The sequence below is a fragment of the Ictidomys tridecemlineatus genome, chromosome 6 (assembly GCF_052094955.1).
Source record: "Ictidomys tridecemlineatus isolate mIctTri1 chromosome 6, mIctTri1.hap1, whole genome shotgun sequence".
Classification (NCBI taxonomy): Eukaryota; Metazoa; Chordata; class Mammalia; order Rodentia; family Sciuridae; genus Ictidomys; species Ictidomys tridecemlineatus.
In genome coordinates this window covers 29,802,021-29,825,099 of record NC_135482.1, presented here as the reverse complement: position 1 = coordinate 29,825,099, position 23,079 = coordinate 29,802,021, and the positions used below count along the sequence as shown (strand labels likewise).

The following is a 23,079-nucleotide window of genomic DNA, read 5'->3' as shown; positions in this document are numbered from 1 at the left end:
GTATCATAAAGAGAGGGAGATATTTCTTGAGCTATAAAGTTGTTTACGGACATCTGGGCTCACCATTCAGCTGCACACTATATAGATCTGATCCTAATCAAATCACAATACTAAGGGTTCTGAGAACTGAATAAAACATTGCCCATGTACCAGACTGTTGACTGGTAAGTGCACAGGCAGAACAGATCTGAACGGCACTAAAAAAGCTTTGAAAACAGAACTGACAAAGGAACCATAACCCACAGAAAGGAGGGTGCAACTTGAGGCCTTAACCTAACCAATTAGACAGATTACAAGCTAAAACAAATCATTTACATTTTCCATAGAATTTAAACAAGACCTAGAGGCTCACAATATAATATTTAAAGGTCAATAATACAATACTACAATCTAGAATTACATTAGGAATATCTCAACTTCACTTGGGAAAAGAAAACCAGCACAACCCCAAATTGAAACAAAACACACTATTCCAAATATATGGGTCAAGCAGCTTTTCATTACAATAGGTACTACATTTCCATGTAATAACTTACCTCATATATAATATGTCATTTTCTAAATCAAGATTTCTCTTCTTTAATTCTTCCAACTCTTTTTCTGATTCCAAAGCTCGCACTCCCATAACTTGATCAACAGTCATGCCAGTTGTTTTTAGTTTCTTCTGCAAAGTAAGTTTCTCTTTATCAGCTCTGTGAAATTTAATATAGAATCAAAAAAATAAACCATTTAGTATTTTGCTTATTCAATTTATTAAACTACAGCTTATCAGACCAACATATGGCAATTATACCATTCTGTATTTAATCTGAATCAACTTACTTTTAAACCATAGGAAATTTCATTTAAAACTGATAAAATAAATAAAAACTGAATTATACATAATAAATAACTTAAAATAGAAAAAGGCTCATATTACCAACTATGACAAAACAATATAATTTCTGGGTCAATAGATTGGATACATAATTAGTGTTACAATGAAATTTAAGCTCACTTGGCAAAAAGATCCTTCAAAGTATTCAGCTGTTTGGTGATGGTATAGACTTCTCTCTCCTTCTCTTTTAACTTGTTTCGAATTCCTTCTATTTTGGTTTGCCATTTTTTGCCTTCTTCCCACCGAATTAATTCTTCTCTAGCACTCTGTAAACAATTCATATGTGTTAGAAAATCATAAAAATTATTTTATTTTTTAAACTCACAAATTATAATCTGCCAAGAACAACAGTAAATTAATACCTCTAAGCAAATGATAATTGGTTCATTTGCTATATAATTTCTAAAATATTTAGACATGCCAAGCTTCACTCTAAGTAGGTTTTATTCTATTACCTGTCAGACAAAATTCTGGGGAACAACTGACTAATGCCAACACCCTTGAGGAGACTTTAAATGCAAATTCTAATATAGGTCATCATGGCTAAAGTAAACTTCTAACAAAGATTTTTTTGTTTTGTTTATTTTTAATTAATTAATTAATTAATTAAAATTAGGTATATATGACAGCAGAGTGCATTTTGATTCATTGGGTACCACTGTAGCACAACTTTTTATTTCTCTGGTTGTAATAAAGAATTTTTATGTATAAATGAAAAGCTGATCTTGTTATAACATTGCAATCTCCTAGAATCACAGTGTATTCAAGTCTTCAATGCCTATTACTTCACTCCTATGCAATATTTAGTACTAATCACATGCCAGATACTATCTAGGGACTAGGAATAGAAGTAATGAATAAACCAGATGAAATTTTCATAAATCTTACAAACCATTTTATGTTGGAGGTGGTGAAGGGAGCAAACTGTATACAGTAAAACAGGAAACAAATCAAAACATATTGGATAGTAAATCAGCTGATGATAAGTGCTTACAAGAAAAGGAAGGGAACTAGTGCACTTCAGGAGCGGGCAACATAGCGGGTTATAGGTGGTGTCATGGCTTGTTATAATTTTTAAAAAGGAGCCAAAGAAAGTCCAAGCAATATCGGACAGTCACATGTACTCAATAAATGTCCTACTGAGCACTGATATAGTTAGAAATTTTGGTCACAATTGTCTGAGCTAAACATTTATCTCCATTTCATATACTAATACTAAGAAACTTTTGAATATTTTACCATATATTTAATTTTCTAGGAATACAATGGCCATTATACAAAGTAAGGCTATAGACATTGTTTTGCTGAGAATTACAGTTTATCATTTTGGAAATCAAATTATAAATGGAAATGCAATCATGACAGATGAACTACCAATAGAACATACTTGTATTACTCTATATTTGTAGCTTACAACTCACATTAATGATATGTAAAGGTAAAAGCACACAACTACCTCTGTTTTTTAACATAAACATGCCAGACTACTTACATGTTGAAATATGAATAATATAGTCATATACTTATTATTTTATGTTACTTTCCTTTCATGTTTTTCCTATAAAAATTTATTTGAGATATTATTAATAATATTCTTGAAATTATTTAAGTAATTAGTTTATATTAACCATGAATTCCATTTGTAATAGTGAAGGGGATATTATAAAACATTATATTTAGTATAAAAGGTCATTTTGGGTCTAAAAGTGTTGAGATTCATAACTTAAATTTAAATTCCTAACTAGGATTATTTGTCTTATCAAAACAATCTTCTCTAATACTGGAGAACTATGTTCTCTAAATGTAAAAATTTCAGTAAGTGGTTCATAGTTAATTTCTTTTTTCTGAAATACATATAAGAAATTATCTATATTTCTAGAAATGTAAATAATATTTGGGGGCATAATGTATGTAAATAAATGATTCCGAAGCAAGGAATGGAGTGCTTTGCCTTGATTAGGCAATTAAATTGTGTTTTGTATTACCCTGAAATTTAAGGAGGAAAGCAAGGCTGAGGGAATTTAATAATGAACAGGAAATAACAAAAGCAAATGTCAACCCAGGTCTGTTCTAGACTGAGGAAGAAAAGCAGATAAGACAGGATAGGGAGAGAATGTTTTTCTTTCAAAATATTTCTCTGCTAAAAGTCTCAGGAAAATATGGTATATTTAAAATTCTCATTCATTTAACAAATAGTGATCATCTATTAAGTGGATGCTAGAAACATAACAATGAACAAAACAAGCAAAGATACTGCTATCAAAGCTTGTAATCAAACAGGGGAAAACAAAAGATAAACACTTATCTGAACATACTAGACGTTTACTTATATAACAATAAATGTACACTGAAAGGAGTGCAAAGCATAGGAAATTCTGTTACCTTATACATGTTTGCTATATTGTTTACAGACAAAAAACATGCTGAAATTTCAAAACACTCAATATGAAAGCATTTTTTAATATAAATTAGAAATGTCCAAGTACTATGGAACCTGAAAAAATTTTCTTAATAGGTTTATGGATATATATGTTAAAATCAGGATTGTCCTCTGTGTTTTCTTTTTCTAGTTAATAATAATATCTTATACTTATATAGACTAGACTTGATTTCTTACAAAACTTTCACATATTATTTCATTTAATTGTCAAAATTATCTTCCATGGCAATAAAGACAGTATTATTTCAGGTTAATAAACTGAAACAGAGAGGTTAGAAATTTAGGCAAATGCACAAGGTTATTGGGGCTTATTGATAGGAATCAGCTTAGGAACTGGTATCCAACGCTGGACTTACTCCCAGGTAGGGAGGCAGTTAAGAGTGCAATCCAGAGGAGTTAAGACATTTTGATCTTGAAGATTTCACCAACAAAGCTTCTGACAGAAAGCATGCTGTGGCTTCACATATACAAATGCAATCATTTTCATCAAAATTACATTGACACCGATGAGTTTTCATAGGAAAATACTGGAATAGTCTACTAAGTTATTTTAATTTCATTACCTACTTTCTCTTTGGTGCCATTACAGACATCTAATTTTCTTTTTATTAAAATTATCTTATTAAATATGTTTTGGGTAAATTTTATAATACAAATTTTTCCTAACCATACCTCCTACACAGTTTCAGGACAAACATTACTACTAACACCAACCAATATTTCCCCAGAAAACTTCTGTTCCTTTGTTTTTTGTGGAGCTGGGAACTGAACCCAAGGCCTGCTAGACAAGCACTCTACCACTGAGCGACATTCCCAGGCATGGTATTTTCAATATACTAACAGCATATTCAATGTATTCCCATTTCTTCTTCATACCAAATTTAGTTACATGCATTTTAGTCAATTTTACTTTTGGTTTGGGTTATTTATATTAATAATTTTTATTAGAAAATGATTTGCTAGTTGACCTTAAGAAAATATTAAGCAATTTATCTCACATGACAGAATCAATCTATGAGCAGATGGGTTATTAATTATAGCAAATACTGAATATGTTCCAAATCATTATGTTTACCCTGAAATGACATTCCAGCCTACTGAAGGACAAAATAAATAAATAAATAAATAAATAAATAAATATTTAAAAGGACACACATGGATCAAAGCAGAGATCTTAAAATCTTAAAATGTCAATGTCCAGTTTTCCCCAAAGGTCAAAAGTTCCTACCTACATAAATGGTTACTTGAAGAGAAATGATAAATACAATTGAATACTTAAGGTGTATAAGTATTTGAAGTCAGGAAGTTGACACAGAATTGAAGTAGCAATTCCCAAGTAAGAGTAACATTAGAGGTGCCTCCTTAAACATACTGAAAATTCCTTAAGGATGGAAACTTCTTGCCTTATATATATCCAATACCACTATCACATACCTTTTCTTTCACAGGTTTTAAATCCACCTCATCTACTCTTCTTTCTAGTTGGCTTTCCAATTTTTTAACTTTCTTTTGAAGTTCTTCAATTAAACTTTGTTTATTGTCCATCAGAGGTTTGCTCTGTAATAAATAAGATGTAACTTTACATTCTAAAAAGGCAGAGTAAAAAAATACACAATAAATATTCCAATTATAGAAATCTTCTGAAGCCATCACTACCCATAGTTTCTGAATAATACCTTAATATGAAGACAAAATTTAAAAGAGGAAATAAACTATTACCTATTACCTACATATTACAAATCAAAAACATTAATCAAAACTAAATATAAAATTACCTGTAATCCACTGGTTAGTCTTTTAATTTGCCTTTTAAGTTCATCATTTTCTTGATCAATTCTATCTTTCTCTCTAAGTATTTTATTATAGGCTTTTTGGTGTTTTTGCAGTTCATTATTTAAAATATTCAAATTATCACTTAGTGAGTTTTCTCTGCTTTTACTTGTTTTAAGAGCTTCCTTTAATTTTAAAAGGTTTTCATTTAAATCTTCAATTTGTGACTAGAGATAAAGAAAAGTCTTAGTCATGAATCCTCACCACATATACCAATGACAAAAGCAACACAAAATAGAACCTATGCCATTAATACTTTTTATTACAAAGAAAAAGAAAAATTTTAAGTACAATACACAGTATTAAAAGCCAAACTAGATATATTTTTCCATGTTCATGTTAAATGAACCAAGTCTATTTGAAGCAAAAACTAATATTATATTAAAGAAAAAAGTCTAAAGCAATTAATTTTCAATACCCAGAAATGAAATTTTATCAATTAAATAAATGTTTATGGCTGAATTTTAAAGAAACCAGTACCTATCAATGTGCATGGAGATTGTTAAACACTATGAAGCATTAAGAGTAATATAAAACAAAATCTCTGACTTCAAGTAGTTTCTAATCTACTTTGTAAAGACAAAACATCAAAGGGCAGCTTATAATTCCTGGAAGTATATATAAGCCATTATGAAGGAATTCAGAGTTCTTAGCTGTTCTATATGGTGACAGTGACAGAAACATGAAGCCATTACTATCCACAGTTTCTGAGTAATACTCTTATAATAAGTGTAATACGGTAGCTGCTTCTGTATTTTCAAAAATATGCCTAGAACTATGACTACAATAGAAGTCACAATTAATATCAAAATAATCTGAAAGCCAGTTTTATCATGTTATTTGCCCTATAATGTCTTATTTGACTAAATGTATTTCTTTTGAATAAATTATTATAGATCAAATAGTATTACTACCAAAAAAAATTACTATTATAATGTTGCTCAGGAAATAATGCCAATAGTTAATATATGGGATGACATCTAATTAAAAAGCATCTACACAGCAAAGGAAAAATTAGGAATGTGAAGAAAGAACCTACAGAACAGAAGAAAATCTTTGCTAACTACTGATTGAGGATTAGTATCTAGAATATACAATGAACTAAAAAAAACTTAACACCAAAAAAATCAAATAATCCAATTAATTAATAGGCAAATGAATTAAACAGATATTTCTGAAAAGAAGTACAAATTACCAGCAAATATATATATATAAAAATTCAACATCATTAGCAATTAGGGAAATGGAAATGAAAACTACACTGAGATCATCTCATATCAGTCAAATGGTAGTCATCAAGAATATAAACAATAAAAAATGCTAGAGAGGATGTAGAGAAAAAGGAACACTTTTACACCATTGGCGGGACTGTAAATTAGTACAACCACTATGGAAATCAGTATAAAGTTTCCTCAAAAGACTAGGGACAGAAACAGCATATAACCCAGTTGTACAATTCCTTGGTATTTATCCTAAAGAATTAAAGTCATTATTCTATATTGATAAATGCTTATCCACAATTCACAATAGCCAAGTTATGGAACCAGCCTAGGTGTCCATCAATAGATGAATGGATAAAGAAAATATGGTATGTATACATAAAGGGAGTTTTATTTGGTCATAAAAAATAATGAAATAATGTCATTTTCAGGAAAATGGATGGAACTTGAGAACACTGCATTAAGCAAAATAAACCAAACTCAGAAAATCAAGGGTCATATGGTTTCTGTCAAAAACAGAAGCTAGAGAGGAAAAAGGAAAAGAAAGGAAGATCTCATGAAAATCAAAAGCAGATCAGCACAGTAAAGAAAAGGAAACAGGAGGGAAGGGAGGTAAAGGGGAAATACTAGAAAATTATAGTGGTCAAATTATATTGTTTAATTGTGTTCATGTGTAAATATGTAACAATGAATTGCCACCATTATGTACAACTATAATGCACCAATAAAAAGAACGAAAAAATGATATTCTTGAAAAGTGTCTATATGTGTATCTATCCACTAATAATGCATTACAAATCCCCTATTTATTATTAAAATTACTATTATTAAAGTGGATTCCTTTCAATGGGAACTATCAGGAATTTGGTTATATTAATGCTTATGTTGACGTTCACCTTTAGCTCTCTTGTATGTCGATCAACAATCTGTTGAACATTAAGATTTGCTTCTTTCTGAGAAGTTACAGAAATAATACGTTCTTCAGCTGCTGCTGTCATTTCTGCCCTGAGTTCCAAAAGAGCTCGACTAAGTGCCTAAAAGTTACAACATACATACATTTTTAAAGGAAAATTGATATTTTAATTGAGCAACGACATAAAAAGTAAACAACCTTTATTTCTTGCTATTATTTTCCTAAAATCATGTATTTAATCAAATGAAATTCACAACATACTTTTCAAATGAATTTTCATAAGTGATTTATATTTAATTCTTTCCAAATTGAGTAAAATGGTTTAAAATCTTGACAATGATATGAGAATCCAGCATAAATCAATCAATTTATATTACAAAATCTAGGCATGTTTTTCCCCCAATATCCAAATTTAGATATTATAAATCATTCACTGAGTGAATGATTTTCTTCATGATTTCAGTCATCCTTCCATATGAAATTAACTAAATTTAGGTAAAAAGAATAGATACAGGAATAGAAAACACTTGTTGAAAGTAAATTTTATGAGCTAAGAGAAAATTAGGAGCACCTCCTAAATGTTTTAGGATATCAAATCTGAGATGAGTGGGGATGAAAAAAAAACTAACAAGATAATCAACCAATGGCTTCCCATACCACCTCTGTGATTCCCTTTTTTGATCTCTCCTTCTTTTCACGATCATATATCCTTCTAAATTACCCAAATCAAATTGTTCAAACCGCTTAATTATTTGAAACAGACTCAGCAGCATAAAATTCCAGTAGAAAAGGAGAAAAAAATGTTAAACTTTTCTTTCCTTTCCTGCAGATAATCTACAAATTACTGATGACAACATAGACAAAATGAACTACATCTATATTTAAAAACAGCACTCAGTTAAGGTTATTTAAAAACTATCTTTGAATAAGTCTTACTTAAGTGTATTAGATAAATCTCATTCTTTTTATCCTAACACAGATTAATGCTATTATCTTTTACCAATTTATAAGTCTTCAACTATCATTTTTTTCTATGTTTTCTATGTATTTCTAGAAAATGTTAATAATGTGTTATTATTTACTTTTTGCTGTTTTTCTTTCAAGGCTAATTGACTCTTTAGCCGTTCTACTAGATTTTTCATTGTAGTTGTTGGAGCTCTTGAATTTGCTTCTTTTTGAGCCTCAAGTTCAGACTTTAAACTCTGCAACTCTTTTTGTGACTGGGCCAGAAGACACCTTAAATCCTCTACTTCTGCTTTCAATTTTTTCACTTCAACTGCATGGTTTTCTTGGAGCCTGACAAAAACAAGAACATGTATACAACAGATTAGCTGCTACATGGAATATCTTAATAAAAATTTTATAAGTGTATAAAACAACTACTTTAAGTATTTCATATGGCAAATACTTAAAAGATAGTTCTACAATGATTTGAAACTGCACAACTATAAATTTATTTTAGGCTTAAAAATCTGTGTCTCAATAAATTCCTTTATATATTAAGAATCTCTAATATACAGAATGCTGTGACACTGTATTGTCACAATAATTAATAAAAAATTACTGTTATTTAGCAAACATTTATTGTGCTTCAATTTTGTGCTGCACACTTTAAGATGTGCAAACAAAATTTCTGTATGTACATGTGACTTTGCAATTTTCAAGTTACTTCCTTATACATAACCATTAGAATTTCATATAACCACTCCAAAAGTGAGAAAGAAATTTAGGGGTGTAGCGAGAACACATGGTCCCTAAAGGAAAATATTCCTGTTAAACTACAGAACAAACAACTTGTGAGCCAGACAAAGGAACATAGGAGACAGAAAAGGGCCTAAATGGTGCATGAATTACTTGCAGCTATTCAGTTCCCTACTAGCTTTCTGTAACGTAACAAAACAGGAAAAAGAATTCAATAAAAAGAAACCACAAACCTTGTGAGGTTGGGGCTAACCTTTGACTGGACGTTGACCATCTGGCCTGGTCACCTAATAGACCACCAGAACTACAGACAAGTTGATCTAAACCAAAACCTAAATATCAGACCTAACCCTAACCCTAACCTTAACCCTAACCTTATTGGGAAAACATGATCTTCCCTTAATATTTCCCAATTCCAGAAGGCAGGCCAATCCCTTTGGAGGACACATAGTCACCTAATTATGTACTCTAATCAAAACTTAATTTTAAGTCCTGGTGGTGTGTCTCCCCCTCAAGATAGCCTGTATTCTGCTTTTAGAGTCTATCTTCACTTTCCACATTGTAAAAAAGCTCTTCCTGTCTCAGATCAAAAGAATCAAAGTACTGTTGTTTTCATTGTCCAGAGGATGAAACTGACACACAAGTTACAAATGAAATTCTGGAGAATTTGGATTGGTCTTTGAGTCAGACTAAATTCAAAAGATTGCTTTTCTACTTCCTCCTAGAATTACTGAGCCTTCCTAAAACCTTGTTTCCTAATCTAATAATTGGGGACAGTAGCAACTATGTCATAAGTAGTCCTGAGTATAAAATGAGATAATATACATCAAGGTCTTAGTACAGTGCCTGGCAGAGCAAATGAATTCATCTTCATTATATCATAATTACCATTTATTTTTAAAGTACACTTCTAAGACTTACCGTAATTTGACATTTTCAAATTCTTTGATTTTTAAATCAGTGATTTCTTTTTGTCTCTCTAAATCTTGTGATACTTTCTTTAGTTTCATCAAAAGTGAGGAGAGAGAGTCATCTTGTTCTGCTACTGTCTGTTCCATCTCAGCCAGACGAATAAAATGCTTATTGGTAGGAACTGGAGTAGGAGATTGTTTTATTAAATCCTATGAAATAAGAACATATTAGCCATAGGCATTTATAATTCCATGCCACCGCATATTTCACAATTTTAATTTGGTTTTTCAAATGATCAAAATATAAAATTTAGTAATTTAAATAGCAATAAAGTCTTAAAGAAGACAGGAAATAGCTTATTTTTTGTATTCCCAGTTTTAGCAAAGTATCTATATGAAGTGGAGGATCAATAAATGCTGACTGAATTAATGAGGTAAGGCTCAAGGAATCCAATACTGCACAATAAACCATTCAGTCCCAAGTTTTCAATTCTGTGAATATTTCAACAAAATTGACAAAGGTGCATTAAAATAGGTTGGAATCTATTTATATCCTTAAATATACTACATATATATTTTCATATGTATACATATATATTTCATATTTTTTACATGGATGTGAAATACATATTTTCATATATGTACATGGAAATAAGAATGTATTTTTTAAGACACTCTAACCACTCACCTATTCCTTTTCTCAGAAGAACAGACCTCTAAAAACATAATTATTTCAAAGTTATCACAGTGATATATTTAATGTTCAATTTAAGTTTTTATAGGTGTTCCACATCTGGGTTAATGGAACAAATGAGTTAAGAAGAAAGGTCATTTTACACATAGACAATAAAATGATTAAAACAGGTAAGAATTAGCTGAATTCAAAAAGTGCAAAGCACTTAGATATAAACAGAATGAGTAGAATTTGAAAAGAAAAGACTTAAGTCAGATCTCATAGGAGGCTTTGAATGCATGGCTGAGTATAAACATGATTTTGTGTGTAGTGGTAAGTTACTAAAGGATCTGGGTCTAAAAAAAGGAATTACCAGAGCCATATTTCCAAAAGATTATTTTAGAAACAAAAAAGTGAGATGACTTCTACTCTGATAAACTGAAGAGTGGTAAATTTTAAATTATAAGATCTCAAAAATCAAAAACAAATAGAACAAAGTTCTGAGAATCTTACCCATGCTGTTTGCTTGAATTTACTTAGTGAACTATCAGCTTGTAGTTCTAATTTATGATGAAGAATATGAAGGTCTTCCTCATGCTTCTTAACAATTTCTCTTTGCTCCTAGTATACAAAAAAATCAAAACTATATTTCAAATCATGATTCAAATAAATTCACATTCCAAAGGTCTTAAAATGTTTAAAACATTGTATTTTCCTCAATCCTCTAAAATCCCTTTCAGATAGAGAATGAATAACATCTGCATATATTTATCTAGATCAGTATACAATTCCCCTAACATATGTTTATGAAGACAACCTAGCTTTCAGTCATAATTTATGTTTAACATTAAAATAACATGTCTAGCATTTTTTTTCAATTGTTTCTACGTTTTTTTAAATATTAGATTTTCCCCGTACAGCTCTAGTAAACCTGATTTTTTTGATTACCAGTGTGACAGATTTCTTTTTGACTTACTGCCTCAATCTTTACTTATAAGCTCATTTGGTATTTCTCAAACTCATATGCATTAACCATGATAGCCATTCTTGATTTAGTTAGTTCACAAAGAAAAAGATACATAAACTTCCAGTTTTACTGACAGCTGTATAATGCAGTCATGTGAAAGCATCATTTCCTAAATTTGAAAGAAATAAACTATCACTTTATGACAAAATAAATTTCACATTTAACTGAAAAACACGATGTGAAGTAAAATTACAGGATAAAATATGACAAAATACCTCTCTGGCTTTTTCTAGAAGATGTTGATATTTCTTTAATACTTCTTCCTTTTGATTTAACCTTGCTTGCATGTTTGCAATGGTTTGATGAGCAATTTTCATCGTATAATGTGATTTTGGTTCCATGTCTTTTTTGCCTAGCTCAGACAAAAGTTTTTCTCGTTCTGCAGTGGCAGGCAGTCGGAGTCTCAATTCATTGATTACTTTGTCTCTTGACAGAATATTTTGCTCTGCTAATTGTAAAGCAGATTCTTTTTCTTTTAGCTTCTGCAGTTAAATCAAAATAAATTATTAAAGTGTATTTTTAAATACTTCATTTGAGTAGTTTCACTTTATTTTTCACATATTTATAATAGCTGACAGTATTGATTATACTGCTACATTTTTATGTGATAAGAGTTATTTGCACACATATTTTAATTTACTTATAAATTACCACGTGTTAAAAACATTATCATTAGCATTACATTCCATGTATGTATAATGTCAAAATACATTCTATGTATCTAAATAAAAACAAATAAAAAAATAAAAAATAGCTAGAGCTCGTCTATTCCTCCCATGGGGTTTATAAATGATGGTGGAATGTGATGATCATTATTATCCAAAGTACATGTATAAAAACACAAATTAGTGTAAATATACTTTGTATATAACCAGAGATATGAAAAATTGTGCTCTGTGTGTAACAAGAATTGGAATGCATTCCGATGTCATATATAAATAAATGAATAAAATAAAAAATAAATTTAAAAACTTCATCATTACGATGAAAATAAAATTTAAATAGGGCATTTTATTTAGATTCTTCACCTTAGATCTAGAAATGAATGGTGGTGTTATATTTGCAAAGAAAAATGTAAGAAATCATTCTTTTTATTTGTTATTTACCATGACTACTGGAGCACTAAAAGACTTATCTGTAAAAGTCAGCTGAATATAAGACTGGATTTTAGGAGCCCAAGTCAACAATCTACAATTTATTTAAACAATGCAGAGGGCAGGAGTGGTAGCACATACCTATCATCCCAGCTACTCAGGAAGCCACAACAGGAGGATTTTTAAGTACCAACTCAGCCTGGGAAAATTAGCAAGACTCTGTCTCAAAAATAAAAAGGGCTGCAGAAGTAGGTCAATGGTATGGCACTTGGCTAGCATGTGTGAGGGCGTGGGTTCAATCCCAGTACAGGGAATAGGATTGTGGAGTTGTTCTTTAGTAGAATTAAGGCAGATATTCTGTTGTAATTCAGCAGCAGTTCACATAAATGACAAATCTTACAATTACTAAAGAAAACCTAAGTTTCCTAAATTGAGTAAAAGTGTAGAATTTCATATGAAAAGCTTTTAAAATATATTTACAGTTAGCATTTTTAGGTATAAATAAAAATGGAAATAATACTCAGGTTATATTATTTTCTAAATAATTAACAAAACTGATTATATCACCTCTTAATTCAATACCTAACTAAATAATTTCTAGTTTACATTCACTCTTAACTCCTCCTTAAAATAAATGAACTAAAAATTGATTCATAGGATACATAGTAAACACTACAAAATAAAACGTAAACATAAAACAGGGATGAAAAGTTCATACAAGGGAAGGTAATATACTGATCATAAAAATACAATGAAGCACTCTTTTTACTTCCTTTGATGCTCATTTTTACTGATCAGTGTGCCCAAAAGAGACAATGCCCAAAAGCAATTAATGAAGATTTAATTCAAATTAGGTTTACTGGCAATTAAGAACATTATATGAGAATAGAAAAAAAGAAAGTGCAATTAGCAATAGATTTGTTATTTTTTGAATCATCATCATTAATGTTATTTAGAAAATTCCACATAACACACTAATCAAAATGCAAAATCTTCTAATTACCTCTTCCAGTGATTTGCAAGTTGCCTGTGTTTCTAGGATTATTCGAATATTCTCCTTAAGTTTTCTTAGAGCAATCTCAAGTTGATTTGGAAGAGGCAAACTAGGGTCTGGCATTGATCCTGTAGCTTCTTCAAACTATTAAGAAACAATATGTTTTAAAACCAGCAGTTAAAACACTGATACTCAATAATATTAATTTTCACAAATGTATAACAAAATGTAGATTAAACCTCATATTTTATGTATAAAAAGATAACATCAATTAAAATTACAACTGATTTAGAAAATATTTCTGTAGGTTAATGCTCTAGGCCATGCTTATTAGTAGCAAAAAGGATTATTCTCATTCATACCTTTTGTGCTGCATTTAGGATTTCATTTTGCTGACGGTCAAAAATATCTAGTTGACGTTCCAGCTCAACTTCTCTTTGATCCCAGGCCATCTGTCTTTCTTCATGAAACTTAACAAGAACAATATGTATCAGACACATAAACAGAGTCACCAGGCATATAAAAGCATTTTACATACATTTTCTTACTTAATCCATATAACACTTTGAGGTCACTATACAAACTCAGGAGGTGAAGTAAATTGCCTAATCCCATAGAGATAGGCAGGTGTGATGTTAGAACTTCAATCTATTATCTATCCAGTCATTCATCCATGCATCTAAAACATATCTAATGGCATATACCCTGTGCCAAGAACTATTGTAGGCAGTACAAATATAGGATGAAACTTATATTCTAATGAGAGGGAAACAGCTAATTACAAGCAAGTATGCAACACATCAGAGAATGACAAACACTATGAATCTTGATGGTAGAATTTACCATTATATATCAGGTGGCTGATGAAGGTTGACTAGTAGGTTAAGATATTTTAGGTAAGATCTTAAGACAGTGAAAATATAAGTTACCTAGGGCAAGAAAATTTAAACAGAGGGAACAACAAAATCTCTAAGATACATATGTGCTTGATGAGTTCTTTCAGCCTCCAAATTGAATAATTAATTCTAGAGTAAGCTACCTTCTATCCATTAGTGAGAGCAAGCAGAAACTATGGACATCATATAATCAATATCAAAATAAAAAGTAATTTAAACAAATAAGTCCATTTATATATTGCTCTTTTTAGGCATATGGTTAAAAGCAAATAAATAAATATAGATTTTAGAGTAAAAGAAAATGAGAAACAGATTACTTTTTAACGTATTAATAATGGGAGTTACACTCAATTAGGAGAACAACAGCCACTTATGCAATATTCTTATGTTTAAAATATTAGCAAACAAAGCAAAATGAATGCATAAAATGAAACCTTGTTCTGCTGAACAATTTCTTCCTCCAGACTGCTGATTGTATGCTCATATTCAGATATTATATTATTCAAGTATTTTATTTCTTCTTTATCTTTGACTAATTCTCGATTTAGTTTAAGCTCTTGAAGACGATGTTCTTCTATTTTCATATGCCAATTGATTACCTAAGATTTCCAAATTATATATATATATATAAATACAAATGCTGTGAAATAAATATTTCCCTGTTGATCACAATTTTAATTAAAATTAATTAACATTCTATAATAAAATAATATATAAAGTTATCCTTGGTTTAGTTACATGGAAAAGTTTATTTAGAATTTCCATAGACTTTTCAAAGAATATGTGGAATATTACAATAAAACATTCTTCAGATTATGTGGGAGTGGATATCACTAACATTTACTTTCATTTTTACATTCTGTATTATTTGTTTACTGAATATTTATTATAAACATGTCATTGAAACATTGAAACTAATTTCAAAAATGGAAATCCTAAATATTTCTAGAGAATAGGGGTCAGTTGCAAAATAACTATTTTTCATTTAATTCCTTCTAAGTGAGGGTTAAGTCATTAAACAATAAATGTGTGCCTAATATTTACAAATAATTTTGAATAGATAATACTTATGAAGAGTAGAAATCAACTGATAAACATTTAATAATAATTAGTATTAATTGATATATATTAACTTTCTGGTGTTTAAAATTCTTTTCTATTTTACGACCTAAGTATTTTTATTAAATGCTTGTGCTTAGAAGAGTCTCATCTTTACAAATAATAAAGAGTAAAAATTCCTAATTTATAACATCAAAATGAATTGTAACTAAAGTTTTTATTGCAAATTAAGCACTTCATACAAACACATATTAAAAACTTAAAATTTTTAATACTAAACTTAAAAGTAAATGTTTACCTTTTGGGCTCCCCTGGCATCTTTTAAAGTGCTTATTAACTCTTCTAGGCCCCGTAACTTTAATTCCATCTCCAATGCTTTATTCTCCATATTTCTATGTTCTTGCTGAGAATTTTTCATTTCTTCCATTATCTTCAGTTTGTCATTTTGAAGCTGGATCATTGTTTTAGAGAACTTTTCCTGTTGCGCCAAGGGTAAAGCTCCACTAAATTGCCTGCGTAGAGACTGAATTGTTTGGCGCAGATGTTTTGCTCTGTTTCTCCCCTCCAAACGAGCATAATAGAGAGTCTGTTCTTTTTCATCCAGTTTCTGCTCTAAGCGTAAATTATAGGCTTCCATCTTCTGTAGTTTAGATGTAACTGACTCCAACTTACCAAGAGCAGTGGCTTCACTAATTTGAAGAGAGACAAGATGTTGGTGTAACTTAGCAATTAGTGCCTTTTCATCAGATTGAGCCTAATATTAAAAAATAATAATAATACACACTTAGAGTAAGTTTCAAAATTTCCAGTGAAATTTATCATGGATTAAAATTTTAAAACAGTGTGGCATCCTACAAAAACCTAACTTTGCTTTAACACAGTTATCAAAGAATTGTAAAAGGAAACTTGGAATCAAATAAACTTAAAATCCAAATCTGACTAAATAATTTCTGAATATTACTATTTATTTTAACTTTCACATGTAAATCACAAACACTGGTAGACACTAAAGTAGATAACGTTATATGTTTTAATCCTCAAAAAATATTTGTGAGAAAATGTGAAAAGCTACATAAAAATACAAGAGAATACATTGCTTTTAAAGACATCTTAACTACTACTCAGTGTCTTTGATAGGCAGCCAGTATGATGCATTTGTAGGATTTAAATGCTTTTCTGAATTATAAATGGTATTTCAAATTAAAGTATTTCTCTTTTCAAGTTCCACCAAACAAGAAAAAGAGTCTTTGGTGGGCATATTTTCTGATTGAAACTTTACTCTTACGCTAATATCTAATAGTAATTTAGGAAAAAAGTAGATTGTGCATAGAAGAGGCAGTAGTGCACATACCTGATACTCTACCAGCTGTGTTCTGAGTGATTCTACTTCTTTTTCCCTGGACTGTTGTTGAGCATTTAAGATTTCAACTTGTCTTTTAGCAATATCAGAAATTTCTCTCAGTCTAAAAAGTGAAAAGGTATTTCAGTAACAATCAAGTACATTTTCTTTATAACAATAAAATTCCAAATTTCTAGACTCCATTCTGAAAATGATATTAACTTTCATCATCTTTTCTCTCTATAAAATACAAAGAGATCTTCTGAACTGTTTAATAAAAACTAATTTTATGAGATGTTAACGTATGCTATAGGAAAAAAAAAAAACTCTGTTCCCAACATCCCTTTTCTTGGAAGATTCATAATATGTAATATTTTCTCACATTACATGTTATAAGAAGTTCTAATATAATTATCAGAAGTTATACCTAATATTTAGCATTTTCCAAATGTATACACCAAAAGAACCCTGACTGCACTTTTTTTGTAAGATACTAATTATTATAATTTGGAAAATGCATTAGAGTAAGGTAGTAAATTGGTTGATCTAATATCATTACACAGTTAAGAATATTTTGATTTGCTTTAACTTGTAAGTTATTGGAAAAGTTAAAGGAAACAAAATATACATTTATTACAATTACAAAAAGTTAAGCCCTGCTACTTCCCTTATAACTTTTGAAGTTAGATAACATGGGCAAGACAAAATGTAAAATTTGTTTTGTGCTAGAATAATTTCAGTTTATTGTGACAAGCCAAGTTCCCTCAAACTTATCAGAAGCTCTTACAGCCAGTGTCGAAGTTTGGATTAATACAATATGATAAAATGAAAAATCACAAAGTAATTATTTTTTAAAGTAAGGTCCTTAAGGAGAGAAGAATTAAAAGGAAAAAAAGAAAAAAAAAAGAGTCCTTTATAAAGAAAAGGGCTGGCAATGATTGATACTCCCAAGAGGACTATCAATGCTTCAAAAATAATGGCGATAACTTTATAAACAAGCTATAAGAATATTACCTTAATAATTATTTATGCCTGATAGGTTGACTCAACACTCCCTATACTTTTCATTGGAAGTAGTACTTAATTACAAAGGAAAGTGAGTACAAAGCATCTCTACCTGGCACACAAACGTTACTCTTAAATTTTGTTTTCTAAATTAGCTTGGGGCTATTTCCTAGTGTGAAATGAAAACATGTGATTGTATGAGTTAGCGTAATACCTTGCAGAGCGCCTAGTATACAGCAGATGCCCATTGTAAATTAAATCAAAATCCGAATTTTTCACTGTATTTTTAAAGCAACCTTATGAAACAAATCTTCTATCTTCAACAGACAGAAGAGGTACTTATATTTCCTTATTAAAGTAAAAAAGCCTAAGTTGAAATGCATCAAATGACCATTCATCTTTTCACTAAGAAAAAAATCAGTATGAGGAAGGAGCAGAGCTCACAGGATCTTGATTACAACTTCAGTGCTTTCTGCAACAATATTCTTTCCTATCTCTGAAAAATGCAAATTTTGACAAGGCATTTCCTCTTTAGTGTCATTATTTAACCTCTTTAAAAATTAACCTTGTTAATTAGTGGTACACACCTATAATCTCAGAGGCTTGACAGGCTGAGGAAGGAGGATCAAAAGTTCAATGCCAGCCTCAGCAACTTAGCAATAGTGGGCTTAATAAATAAATAAATGGATCAGGAATGTAGCTCAGTGGTAAAGCATCCCTGGTTTAAATCCCCTGTCTCCTTGTTAATGTTAGTCTTCCTTTTCTGTTGCAGTTCTGGGGCTTGAACCCAGGGCCCTGTGCACACTACAAAAGCACTCCACCACTGGGCTATAAACCCAGTCACTATTCTTCCTTTTCATATAAAAAGAAACCAGTATCAATTTCCACTAAGAATATTTTCTCCATGTGCCTGTAATATGTTTTCTGAAAGACAAATTAGAGAAAACATATCTAATCAAATGATTAACTTGTTTGCAAGCACTTACTTTGACACTTCAACTTTTAGCTCCATTTCTTTCTTTTCTAATTCTAGAATCCGTTTCCTATCAGCATCACTTACTGCCTTGCTCACACTATCAGCTAACTCATCTCTTAGCATCTGTTCCACCTTCTGTGCATCCAAGTTGATTTTGGTAAGCTAGAAAAAAAGTAACAAAAAAAATTTAGATAAATAAGTTGTTTGTTTGGTGCCTGGATGGAACCAAACCCAGAGCTTTATGCATGCTAAGTACACTTTACTGAGCTGTATCTCCAGCTGAGATACATCAGTTTTGGTTGAGATTTTTCTTATAATTTAGTTTTCAGAGTAGTGCCATCCTATTTACTTTGTCTTAATTCAGACACAGGTAGAAAGTTTTAAGAAGAGACAGGATAGGAAAAAGAGGAAAGATTCAGAAATAATCGAACAATGGTTGTATTCTAATGCACCAAAGACATTTATATTAGGCAATTAAATATTTTATAATATCTGAACTTCTGATGTTGAGAATTCAGTGTATTCATATTTTATCTCCATTACATCTCTATACATAAATCCAAATTTTTAAATAAAATATTATTAGTATAGAATTAGAGACTCAGAATAAAGATTATATATATGCTTTGGAAAATATGTTAAGTCTCAATGTAAGCAATCACTATAAGACAGTTGTTTAATCATAAATTGCAGAATATATGCGAACCATTTACTGCCAGGCAGTTTAATGATTCTGACTACATAAAAAAATCTAAAACCTTTAATTTGAATGTAAAGTCCCTGAAAGCAAAAGATTACTGTCTATTTTTTTTCTTGCTATAGGCTCAGCTCCCAAACAGGGTCTAACGTGTAATAGGCAACGAATATGTGTTAGATGAAGGGATGGTAATAGAAGGCAACTTCATTACTAGGTAATAACATCTCTTTATATATTAAAACTACAATATAACATTGGTAAGAAACAAGAACTTATTCAAATATGTTTCTTTTAAATAATTCAGATTTTAAAATAATTTTTTTATTTACTCATTACATGAAACACAAGCTCCATATTCATATGCTACTTCATAGATACAGACCTCTTTACAATAATATAATGTCTACTAACTCTTTACTCTCTAATTGCATAATAAAAATTTTAATATCAAACCTCAGCAAATTTGGTTTCCAATTCAAAATTTCGTTCTTCCATTTGCTTTAATGAAGTCCTTATGTGTTCATACATTTTTTGACAATGTTCAGCCCGCTGCCTTTCATTTAATTCCTTCATTTCCAACATAGTGATTTTTTTTGAAATAGAAACAATGTCACTGTTGGTTATTGACTTCTTTGCCTTATCCATGTTAGATTCATTTCCTATAAGCAATAATACTCAAGTCAATCTCATATGGTTTATATTCAAATCATATCTCAGATATTTTAAATGCTGTACATAAGGAAATATTATAGTTCCATGGAAAGTTCCATTTAAATTATGACAGACCTGGATCTTATTCTTAGCTCTATTACTTCCTCCATGTCTGATGTCTACCCAATTCATCTCTCTGAAACTTATGTTCTTCATCAAACAATAATAAAAAAAGGGAGTGCTGATGTAACATTGTAAAGTTTTAGCAAAGTGTTACATATACTAAAATCAAAATATGGTAAATTCATATACTTTACAGAAAGGAGATAAACTGCATGAGAAGCAATGCAATAAAGCAATGTTTCTTTGGAACACAAGTATAATGACTTGATTTTTTAAGGCATTACAGACAAACTGGAAAGTAAAATCTGAAGCTCTATGACTGAGATTTTACCGAATATTTTACATTCTGTTATTAGTTGTTACATGTAGATATATGGCTTGTCTGGACAACAAAGTCTCTGATTAAATGAAAAGAAATTAAAAGCCTCAATTTTCTATGAGAAGATATCACGTAGGAGTGTTATTAGTTACTTGGTCATTCTTTTGGTCAAGGAAGAAAACTTACACTTTTGCTTTACATAACAGATATATTCCTGAAAAAAAAATATGGTAGAATATTTTGTTTTTTAGAAAGTCAATTAGAATTAAGCATGACTAATTTTTTTTTTTTTTAATATCAGGGTTTAAACTCAGAGGCACTTAACATTGAGCCACATCCATGGCCTTTTTTAGTCTCTTATTTTAAGACAGTGTGTCATAAGTTGCTTAGTGCCTTGCTAAACTGCTGTGGCTGGCTTTGAATTGTGATTCTCCTGCCTTAGCCTCCCTAGCTGCTGGGATTACAGGCATGTATCACCACTAAATAAGCTTTATAACAATAACACCTCCCCCTATTTGTACAACTTCAAAATTTCAAATTTTATAACTGCATTTTCTCAAAGTAATATGCATTTTTGAACAACAAAATAAAATTGGCAAGTCTTAGTTTTGAAAATTATTTCATTAGGTCCTGTATCTATCTTTAAAATAAATGATTTTAAAATAGCTGCTACAAGCTGTGATCAAGTAACTAACAATAACAGACTACCAGAAGAAGCTTCACATTAGTAAATCAGTTCAGTATGGAATTGAGACCCCTTCAAGCAACCTAAGCATCAGAATGAAAAAAAAAAAAAACTGCACTAAATGTAAATATACAAAGACATAAGAAGCCAGGCATGGTGGCATACACTTGTAATCTCATCAATTTGGGAGGCTGAAGAAGGAGGATTCCAAATTCAAAGGCAGCCTCAGCAACTTAGGAAGACCCTGTGGTTAAGTGCCACTGGGTTTAGTCCCCAGTACAAAAGAAGAAAAAGAAGGTAAGATGTCCTATACTGTGCTAAAGTCCAAAAATGAAAAGAAGCTTGGCGGAGGGGCTGAAACAAATTTTGGTACAGTGGAAAGAACACAATAGACTAATAGTAAAAACTCCTCAGTGAAGAAAAAAGATTAATGAGGTGAAACTTAAAGCTAAAAGGGAATAGGAAGTAAGAAGACACTCTTAAAATCTTGGTGATTTTTTTTTTTAAGAGAGAGAGAGAGAGAGAATTTTTTAATATTTATTTTTCAGTTTTTGGTGGACACATCATCTTTATTTTTTATTTTATGTGGTGCTGAGGATCGAACCCAGCGCCCAGTGCATTACCGCTTGAGCTACATCCCCAGCCCAAGAGAATAAAATTTTAAAAACCTACTGAAACTTAAGTAAAACTTAAGTTTTAAAGTAGTATCTTCTTTCATGTATGTAGGAGCTACATTAAAGTTAATTCATACTTAATCTCTTTGTAAATTAAAAATTATATTCATAAAAGTAATTTTTTAAAAATTTCCTAATGCTTGCTCTCTCTAATCCAATTGTCTCAGTAATAGAAACCCTGAAGAGCATTAGAACTATAAATTCTCAGAAACAAATTAAAAATACCTTATTCAGAGCAGCAAATTTATTTGAAAATTATAAAATCCAATGCTATGAGAGAAAATTATTAAAATGTTATATAAATTTTGATAACTATAAAACCTAATATGGAAAACCTAGTAGGAGCCACCAAGATTTCAATAACTTTTGAAATAGTAATATCTGTTAGAAACATATGAAGATGTTCATTGTAGCACTATAAACAATACCAAAAGAGTGATTTAATGATTCAAATTAGGATATTGCATGAACATTTACATTTATGCGTATGATGAGTAAAACAGTAATATTTTTTATATTTACTAAATGAACACAGCATATAACACAAATACATATTGTAATTTTAAGTATAGAAATATATGAACATATAAGTAAAATGTGATAATACAGCTGTGCAACTATAAACAGTAAGAATTCTTTTCAGATTTTCTTTGATGTTTTATGGTAAACTTAATAATAGCAAATATTTTATGATGAATTTAATAAAAGCAAATAAGTAATTAATAAAACCACACTTAGGGAGTACTCCATATTACTATTAAAATACAGGATTTTTCAAAATTATCACTACTTTTGATTGTTAAATGATGTTCAAAATAGCTAATGTATACTCATAAATTTCTTACTAGGAACAAATATAATTTATAAACTGAAAATCAAATTTGGTGGGAATTTGTACAAGATATTATTCATCAACTACTTACTAAGTTAAACTTCTGGGCAGAGCTCATATTTTTAAACAGAATATTTTCTCCT

At 30.2% G+C, this 23,079-nt stretch overlaps 1 protein-coding gene across 5 annotated transcripts in view; it reads right to left on the bottom strand.

Annotated features, from left to right (window-relative positions):
• Cep290 (centrosomal protein 290) overlaps nt 1-23,079 on the bottom strand; it is an 81,938-nt gene that overhangs the window by 20,832 nt on the left and 38,027 nt on the right. For all 5 annotated transcript variants that reach the window (XM_040280196.2, XM_078053042.1, XM_005324421.4 and 2 more), the window contains 16 exons: nt 20,106-20,311; nt 18,966-19,117; nt 16,987-17,098; nt 15,934-16,389; nt 15,011-15,175; nt 14,043-14,150; nt 13,690-13,824; nt 11,808-12,074; nt 11,079-11,186; nt 9,903-10,102; nt 8,363-8,576; nt 7,264-7,401; nt 5,093-5,314; nt 4,752-4,874; nt 998-1,143; nt 537-692 (listed from right to left, as the gene is read on the bottom strand). In XM_040280196.2, the coding sequence (XP_040136130.2) occupies nt 537-692; nt 998-1,143; nt 4,752-4,874; nt 5,093-5,314; nt 7,264-7,401; nt 8,363-8,576; nt 9,903-10,102; nt 11,079-11,186; nt 11,808-12,074; nt 13,690-13,824; nt 14,043-14,150; nt 15,011-15,175; nt 15,934-16,389; nt 16,987-17,098; nt 18,966-19,117; nt 20,106-20,311 (2,908 nt within the window). The remainder of the gene's footprint in view (nt 1-536; nt 693-997; nt 1,144-4,751; nt 4,875-5,092; nt 5,315-7,263; nt 7,402-8,362; nt 8,577-9,902; nt 10,103-11,078; nt 11,187-11,807; nt 12,075-13,689; nt 13,825-14,042; nt 14,151-15,010; nt 15,176-15,933; nt 16,390-16,986; nt 17,099-18,965; nt 19,118-20,105; nt 20,312-23,079) is intronic.